General features: G+C 48.1%; 2 protein-coding genes and 1 long non-coding RNA gene across 10 annotated transcripts in view; 2 read left to right on the top strand and 1 right to left on the bottom strand.

Annotated features, from left to right (window-relative positions):
• LOC309539891 (uncharacterized protein) overlaps positions 1-9,001 on the top strand; it is a 108,346-nt gene that overhangs the window by 90,429 nt on the left and 8,916 nt on the right. The window lies entirely within an intron of this gene.
• Positions 1-9,001, bottom strand: part of LOC309540165 — a 69,794-nt gene that overhangs the window by 51,991 nt on the left and 8,802 nt on the right. The gene's annotated exons all lie outside the window — the stretch shown is intronic.
• ZNF638 (zinc finger protein 638) overlaps positions 6,460-9,001 on the top strand; it is an 84,035-nt gene continuing 81,493 nt past the window's right edge. Inside the window, exon 1 of the mRNA XM_082236244.1 lies at positions 6,460-7,544. Within this exon, the coding sequence (XP_082092370.1) occupies positions 7,453-7,544 (92 nt within the window). The 5' untranslated portion in view covers positions 6,460-7,452. The remainder of the gene's footprint in view (positions 7,545-9,001) is intronic.

Genomic DNA, 9,001 nt, shown 5'->3' with positions numbered 1-9,001 from the left:
TCCACATGCAGCTGCTGGGTGACCTTGGGCTAGTCACACTTCTCTGAAGTCTCTCAGCCTCACTCACTTCACAGAGTGTTTGTTGTGGGAGAGGAAGGGAAAGGAGAATGTTGGCCGCTTTGAGACTCCTCTTCTTCTTCTTCTTCAACATCACCCACTGAGTTTAAAGCGGAGGGGGGATTTGAACTCGGGTCTCCCTGGCCCTAGTCCAGCACTCTCACCACTTCACTACGCTGGCACTTGGGCCAGTGAGGAAAAATGCTAGTTAAGGCTTCAAGAGCTGTGTTAGGAGAGCTGGCGCATTGCTGTTTAGGTGTTCTCATTGCTGTGGATGGATCTCTTGTGATTCAAATACAGCTTGATGGAGAAGCAAGCGATTCTCAAGGAAATGGAAGTAATGAAGTCAGATCAGGGTTGTGTCAGAGCACATGTTGCTTATATTGTGGTTTGAGGTTTTGCCGAACAGCAAGCTGCAGATATTCAAGTATGTTAACTGAGTATGAAAGGCTTGCGAGAATTTATTAATCCTCCAGTTCTCTTTAGCACATAGTTTGTGGATAGTATCAAATCTAGATATTTTGCTAAGGATCAGGGATGATGGGAGCTGGGAGTCCTGCATTGCAGGGGTTGGACTACAGGACTCTTGGGGACTTCTCCAACTCTATGATTCCATTCACAGCATTTGGATGGCACCAGGATCCTCTATTCTTGACATAGGCCAACACTGCCATGGACAAGAGGGGAGTCAGAGATTTGCTTGCAGGTCACCAGTCTGGGTGATTGAAGAGGATTGTATTCTCTTTATTCAGTCATTTAGGGTGGGGCGAACGTTATTTAACAGAATCACAGAACCTTTGAATTGTGGAGTTGGAAGGGACCCAAAGCGTCGTCTAGTACAGTGTTCCCCAACCTTGGGCCTCCAGCTGTTTTTGGACTACAATTCCCATCATCCTTGACCACTGATCTTGCTAGCGAGGGATGATGGGAGTTGTAGTCCAAAAACAGCTGGAGGCCCAAGGTTGGGGAACACTGGTCTAGTACAACCCCCTGCAAGGCAGGACTTGCATGGATGCTTTCTAGGTCTCATGGGGTTGCCTCCTCAGCTGCCTGGGGTGGGGCTCCCAAAAGCCAGTAGCACAGTGCCAGGGAGGTGCTAGTCATTTCCCTACAATTATAGAATCATAGAAGTGTAGAGTTGGAAAAGACCACAAGCGTCATCTAGTCTAACCTGCTGCAATGCAGGAATCTTATGCCTAACGTGGGACTTGAACCCATGTCCCTGTGATCCAAAGCCTCATGGTCTACCACCTGAGCTACAAAGGCTGCACTCAATGGGGTACTTGGAGGCATTAGTGGCGGTATCACTTTTTTTGGGGGGGTTATTAAACATATTTATTAAACATCCAATTAACATATCAAATCATAATCCAATTAAAATAAGAAACTAAAATATAAAAAGACCAAATTACCATCCAAATTATTATTAATTTTTCGGGGCTTCCCATAGTCTGGACCTTGAAGCATGTCCAAATCTCAGTCCTGCCTCTCCTCGTTGTTTCAATATTTTCCACATCTCGATTTTAACGCTTTAAAGTTCTCCTCTGGCTCTGTGATTCTCAGTCATGTCAGACATCATATATCCTTGCATCCATCGAATACAGCTTTATTTGTATATATATCTTTTTTCAGCTGTCTTTTTGCCCACGTAGCTTTCTCTGATTCCAGATTCCATTCCAATCTAAGCTGTTATCTGAAGTTTCTGAAATTTAATGACGCAGCAACTCCCAAATTGTTAATCCTTCCAGTCTGGGCTGTTGTCCAAACCTTCCTTTTGAGATTTAATAACGCGGTACCTTCCACATTATTGAGTTATTCTTAATAATTGTTGAGCAGACTGTTTGCAATATTGTAAGATAAATAAACTGTATTCCACAAGTATCAGTCACCTGGCGATCGATCAGCCTTCCTGGAGACACAGTCCCCCTCCGGGCCCTAGAGGGGGCCTGCTAGGCATCCATCTAGCCTTCGCTCTCGCTCATAATGAAAAAACCTTCTGCAAACAGCTGCACTGTATGTTATCCAAAATATTGTCTCAAATCATTGTAATCAGCCAGTAAATAGTTCCTGTTTCTCTCAAAGAAAGGAGGATTTCACATTTTCCCGTGCTGCATAGTACTGACAGGCGCCATCTTATTTTTTCTTCTATCTTTAGGAAGCATTTCAAGTTTTAAGTAAAGGTGTGCAGTTGAATCCCCAATTTTAAATAGAAGTCCATTTGTACTCTTTTTTTCTTTCTTTCTTTTTTAAAAATTTAGTTCTTAATGAGGCTTGGCATGGAAAGCCAATTGTAGATGTTAAGAAGAGAGAGAAAAGAACATACCAAACACCTCCACAATCCACGCACCAAAATGTGTATCTCTTTGAAATCCAAGCTTGTGCACCAGAGACTATACAATTCTGCAGGTTTTTTCTTAAGCTTCTTCGGTCCAGACAATGTCTGTTTATTGTCCAATTCTAATCATTTCTTCAAATAGATATTCCCGGCTATGAGAATGACATCGGAGAGTGCCAACCTTCCCTTGCTCTGCGACCCAGTGTCCTGCCGCTTGCCCCTTGATGCAAGTTGGCAATCTCAGACAATCTGCGGGTCTACGAGACAGTCCTCCTCCAACCTGGGGAGGCTGCCAGGGCTAATTACCCCCATATCAGCCCTGAATTACCGGGACGGCTGGGGTCCGGTCATATGGGAGTCAGTCATCACATTGACTTTGTTTCTGTTTAGTTGCAGCCCCTGCCCATAAGGTTTTCTGGACACAGTTGTGTGCAAGGAAGCGCAAGCTGGCGTCCGGGAGAGAATCTCACCTTGGGCTGGGTCACCGGCTGCATGTCGTGTGGCTGGGTTAGGAGGACATGCATGATTTGGGAGCGGCTGGTGCCTCCAGATGTTATCCAGCAGCTGGGCGAGAATAACTTGGGCACGCAGAAAGGCATAGAGCTCAACTGGAACATGCAGAGGAACTTGGTCTGGTGCACTGAGCAGTTCCCAGCAGCCGAGATCATCTGGTCTGATCTGTTGCAGAGGCTTTGTTGGAAAGACATCAGTGCGCCTGCAAAGATTAATTGCGCACGGGGGAAAATCAACAGGACGATCACGTTCTTTGTGAAGTCCCGTGGCTGGGGTGTCATTCAGCAGCCAGGCATTTATTTTGATCGCTCAGAACTACACGGAAGATGGCTATAAATCTCTCAGACAAGGGCATTGGCAAATGGCTGAAGAACATCTGTTCTGGTCTTTTGGAGCTGGTGTAGTTTCCATCAGTGAGGCGTCAGTCCAGCTTGGACATTGGCAAGAACTGTAGTGGTGCTGCTGGGTATTGTGCATAGGGTACCTGAAGATGCCAAGGGAGAGGGATGCTTCCTTAAGGAGCCGTGGCACTTTGAGTCCTCAGCTGGTCAGCACTGGAGCCTTTCCTTGGTGGCTGCAGGCACATTGAACAGTCCACATTGTCTGCTGCTTTGAGCTACTCCTCAGGTTATCCATCAGTCATTTTTCTCTCATGCCAGCAGCCGTCTCTGGACTTTCGGTTCCCTCATCTAATTGTCACCACGTGAGGAAGAGCTGGGATTTGTTGCCAGCATCCCTTTCTCCGTTGCATCCTCTTACTGCCCTGCTGCACTTCCATGCGTTGGGAAAGTGAACAGCCGCAGTGAGGGCATCACAGAGAATTCTGAATCTCTGAAGTCTGATCTTGTGGGAATACAAATGGAGCTAATGTTTGGGCTGCCCCTGCCAACTATGTCTAGGAAGCTGCCAACGGGGAAAACATGGCCTGTTCCAACTCAGCTGTGTGCGTGGATTCCTGAAGTTGGTGTGAACGGTTGCAAAAACTGAAGCCATCAGAACAGAAAATTCACAGGATGGCAAAGTGCAGGAGAACATGCTGTCTCCTTGGAGAGTACTTTCTCCTTGGAGAGTATTTTCTATACCCGTGTTCCTCAAACTTGAATTCTCAGCTGTTGTTGGACTATAACTCCCATCATCCATAGCTAGCAGGACCAGTGATCATGGATGGTGGGGGTTGTAGTGTAGCCTTATTGGAGTTCACCGATTGGGTCTGCGTTGCTCCGGGACAGGAGGAAGGAAGTCAAAATGACACCGAGGTTGATGCCAATAAAGTTTATTCTGCTCTCCGGATAGCAGAAGGCACTTGCGTGATCAAGTCCACAGCAAGTCCAAAGAAATGACAAGTTTCATGCAGTATATATATCCTCCAGGCACCCTCTCCCTCCTTCCCATATAAATCCAACCACGTCAGCCTATGTACGCAGGTTGACATCACATATGTTCTTGCTCTGGTATTCTTAACCATAAAAGGGAATTCCTTCCTGTACTTCTGACCATAAAAGGATCTTCCTCTTCCTACTCTTATCCGGGAGGAATAGGCCATCATCTCCAGGAACACGCTCTGGCGCTGTTCCCAGATTGGGTCTGTGCGTCTTTTGTGGTCAGCACATAAGATAAGGCACACACGCATCATCCCTGCTCTACTGGAACTTGGCAAGGTCACTCATTGCCGCCACGGACTGATAAGGTAGAGAGCTTCAAGCACAGAGCTCAAGTTAATGGATTTTAGCTAAGGAAAAATCAGGATTTTGGTGCAGTTTTCAAACTGCCTTCACAGTCAGTTTTGGGTTTGGGAAACCCATTCCTTCAGTAGTCCAACAGCAGCTGGGAATTCAAGTTTGAGAAAAAATGGTCTGCAGGGACTGGTGGCTTCAGGCAGGGAGTCTCTCCCAGCCCTTTTTGGAGATGCTGGGAGCTGAACCCGGGGCCTTTTGGTGCTGGAAGCTGCATCATCCTGAGTCAGACCACTGGTCCATTTAGCATAAAATTGCCTCATTGACTGGCAGAAGCTCTCCAGGGTTTCAGGCATGGAATGCCGCCAGCCCTGTATACCTGAAGGAGTGGCTTCACCCCTGTTGCTCGGCCTGGACATTGAGGTCCAGCTCCGAGGGCCTTCTGGCAGTCCACTCATTGCTGGAAGTGAAGTTACAGGGAAACAGGGAGAGGGACTTCCCAATAGTGGTGCCTGCCCTGTGGAACACCTTCCTGTCGCTTGTCAAAGAGATAGGAATTCTGAAGGCAGCCCTGTATCGGGAAGCTTTTAATGTTTGACACTGTGTTTTTGTTGACGCTGCACTGAGTGGCTGGGGCAACCCAGTCAGATGGGCAGGGTAGAAGAAATAAATAGTTGTTGTTTCGTTGTTTTTGTTTTAATTACTTATTTGTTCTTTTATCTTGTGAACCATCCTGAGATCACTTGTTAAAAGGCAGTATATAAATCTATCTATCTATAACTATTATTATTATTATTATTATTATTATTATTATTATTATTATTATTATTGTTATCATTATTATTATTATCTGGAGATGCTGCTGGGGATTGAACCTGGGAACTTCTGCACACAAAGCAGGTGATCTGCCACTCCATGGCATGGGACTTCAGGTGTGAGGCTGGTGGGTGAGACTTGGGGAAAACAGTGTCACAGGTCAAACTGAGGCCTGTGCCAGGACAGAATAAGCTTGTTGGCTGGAGATTTCCTATGACAGCCGTAAAAGGAGCAGGGAAGGGCACAACGAATCCAGCAGGCTGCTGTGAAGCTCTGCATGCAACTGCTGTAGGGACTTGAATTCAGGTGGCACAGATTTTGAGAGCACAAGGGTTCCTTTCTGAAAGGAAAGAAGCAGATTTCTTGACTATTGGTGACCTAAGTTACTGTATTTTTCACAATATAGGACGCACTTTTCCCCCTCCAAAAATGAAGAGGAAATGTGTGTGCGTCCTATGGAGCGAATGCAGGCTTTCGCTGAAGCCTGGAGAGCGAGAGGGGTCGGTGCGCACTGACCCCTCTCGCTCTCCAGGCTTCAGGAAGCTATCCGCAAGCCTTGGGAGCCCAGCAGGAACTCCCAAGGCTTGCAGATAGCAGCCTGCAGCCCAAAGCCCGGGGAGCGCAGCGCTGCGCACCCCAGGCTTCGGGCAGCTATCCGCAAGCCTTGGGAGCCCGGCGGAAGTTCCCAAGGCTCAGAAGGCTTGTGGATAGCAGCAAGCTCCGGGAGCGAAGGCGAGGTTGTGCGCAACCTCGCCCCCGCTCCCGGACCTGTTCTGGGGTCGGGGGAAGCTCGGGCTTCCCCCGCCCCAGCCCCGCGGCTAAAAAGGAAGCCAAGACAGCGAGCGGGATGAATCCTGCTCGCTGTCTTGGCTTCTGCCAAAGCCACGTGCAGCCTCTCCCGGCTGGAGAGGTTGTGCATGGCTAAAGAGGAAGCCAAGACTGTCTTGGCTTCTTTGCTCTTTGGGGCTGGGGGGGAAAATATTTCCCCCCCTTTATTCCCCCCCCAAAAAAACCCTAGGTGTGCCCTATGGTCCGGTGTGCCCTATAGAGCGATAAATACGGTATTTGGGCAGGGTGGCTGGCTGGCTAATTTGGTCTCCCCAGATGATGCTCAATTGCAACTCCCATCATTCTTGCCTCTTAGCCTTGCCAGCCATGGCTGTTGGGAATTGAAGTATTCCGGGTGTTATCTGACCAAGGCAGAATAGAGCAGGACTATTCCTTCCCTTGATCTGGACACTAGACTTCTGTTGATGCAGCCTAGAAGAGCATTGTTGATGAATTTATTTTAGTTTGCCATTGTTTGCTGCCTGGAACTGCAGGAAAGGTTGTTCATGCCCTACATCTAGTTCGCATTTAGGTCAGACAAGCAGGCTGAAGTCCTGACCTTGCCTCTTGGATGTGACTGATCCCAACGCTAAGAAAACAAACCTGACCCTGTGTGTGCCAGCGATCCTCCCCCAAGATTCTTGGCCTCATGTCCAGCCAGCTGGACTTGAGTGACAGGCAGCTCTGCCTTTGGACAGCGCATTCCAGGGACAGCTAATGAGACCCTCTTGGCACAGGCAGACGACTGAGTACAGCGTGTCCCTTGCCCAGAGGTGGCTGAGCTGTCGTTTTCCCTTCCTGCCATGCGGAGAACGTGGGACGCTTTTCTCCGGTGGATGGTCCCAGCGACCGGCATAAAGAGGAGAAGGATGGGAGACAGCAAGAGGCAGGCAAGGTCCAAGGGCGACCCGGACCTCTAAGGAGTTGTGGGGGGAGAAGGACCTGGTGTCCCCTGCACCCTTGTGAAAGGAGAGTCTCCTGTGTCCTCTCCCGTCTTCCAGCATCTTAGAAGGAGGACCTGTTTTCAGCATAAGCTACCCTTTGGCCAAGGAGTTTCTCTCCTCCGTTGATAGAGGAGCAGAGGCCAATGTTGACCGAAGAATCTGCTTGGATTGGATACCCTTGAGCCAAATATCTCATGCTTAGCCTTCACCCTTTTGCACTTCTCCCAAGAAGCCCTGGGGGGAGGAAGTTTTTGCCTGGGTTCCTGCCGATCTCGCTGATGGGAAGATGCAAGACGGGAAGAAAGCAGCAAGCACCAAAGGGAGCAGGGCTCCGTCCGGTGAAGCGGCTGCTCAGCACCCTCTAGATCAATTGAGACGGTAAGTCCATGCTGGACCAAGGCGGTCTAATCTGGAGTCACTGTTAGTAGCCCAGAGATAAGCTTTCTGCCCATCCATTGTCAGGATTCTTAAAGGATTTCGAGGGTCATCTCGTTCAGGCTCATAATACCATGACTGCAATGCCTGTATGCTGGTCCAACATTTCTTGGTTTCAGGGACAGAGACCCTCCCTGTTTCTGGGACACTTTGATCCCTTGTTAATTCATGCTTTTGTGAAAGGACTGGTTGGTTCTCTTACCTGGGTATGCAAGGGCTTTCAAGTTGACAGGCCTCCAGCGGATGTGCTCTGTAAAGAAGAATGGAAGGATCTAGGTATAGTAAAGCAGAAAGAGCAATGGCTTTCGGCTGTGCAAGAAAAGAAAGAAAGTTGGAATGAAGCAATGATTTTAAACCACCAGAGGTAGATTTAAATATGAAGGAAGAGGTGAAGTGAAGTCTTTCTAGGTTAAATACACACATACATATACATGAGCCAGAGAGAGAGAGTATACACACTCCACTTTGGGAGAATTGAAGCAGGACCGTGAATAAGTTATCTATAATACCCAAGTAAAAATTGAGTAATGACTGCATAATGGAAAGGATGTTTGTGTTGAGAGCCAGTGTGGTGTAGTGGTTAAGAGCAGTGGACTCGTAATCTGGTGAACTGGGTTCGATTCTCCGCTCCTCTGGTGACCTTGGGCTACTCACACTTCTCTGAAGTCTCTCATCCTCACTCACTTCACAGAGTGTTTGTTGTGGGGGAGGAAGGGAAAGGAGAATGTTAGCCGCTTTGAGACTCCTTAGGGTAGTGATAAAGCGGGATATCAAATCCAAACTCTTGTTGTTGTTTTATCAGTTTTTTAATAGAACAGATTGCTAACGTAGAAAGTGTGTGAAGTATCCTCTGAAGCTTTCCGAAGGGTTGAGCAAGGATTGTGAAGTGGAGCCCATCTCAACCTTATCCTTCCAAAAGAGCTGCCTTCCCCCAGTTCTGCTTGTGCCTCTCCTTGCACACAGGAGTCCTCTTTCTGTCGTTGCTCAGTGGCAGAAGGCAAGCTTTGCGCATGCAAGGTCCCAGTTCTCATCACTGCCATTTCCCTTAAAGATGAAAAGCCCTGCTGGGAAGGGCTTCTCCCTCTTCCGAAGTCCCTAGAGAACTTCTGCCACTCTGAGTAGGTAGCACTGGGCAGGCTGATCAGCGGACAGACTCGGCACGGCATTGATGTACGTTCCTTAATGGAAGTCAATTAAGAGAGCAGATTGAGGCATGTGCTGCTGTATAATTCTGTGCCAGCTCTTATGGCCGCCTCTCAGCTGTGATTCCTGCATTGCAGGGGGTTGGACTTGGTGATCCATGGTGATTCCTTCGAACTCTACACTTCTGATTTTATTGTAGTTGTTGCAGGCCTTTCTAGCAAAATGCACAGCAGAAATGTGTTTCGATACTATAAACG

This window comes from Podarcis vaucheri (assembly GCF_965113315.1).
Source record: "Podarcis vaucheri genome assembly, chromosome: 9".
NCBI lineage: Eukaryota > Metazoa > Chordata > Lepidosauria > Squamata > Lacertidae > Podarcis > Podarcis vaucheri.
The sequence above is the reverse complement of the archived record's forward strand: the minus strand, read 5'-3'. Positions and strand labels throughout refer to the sequence as shown.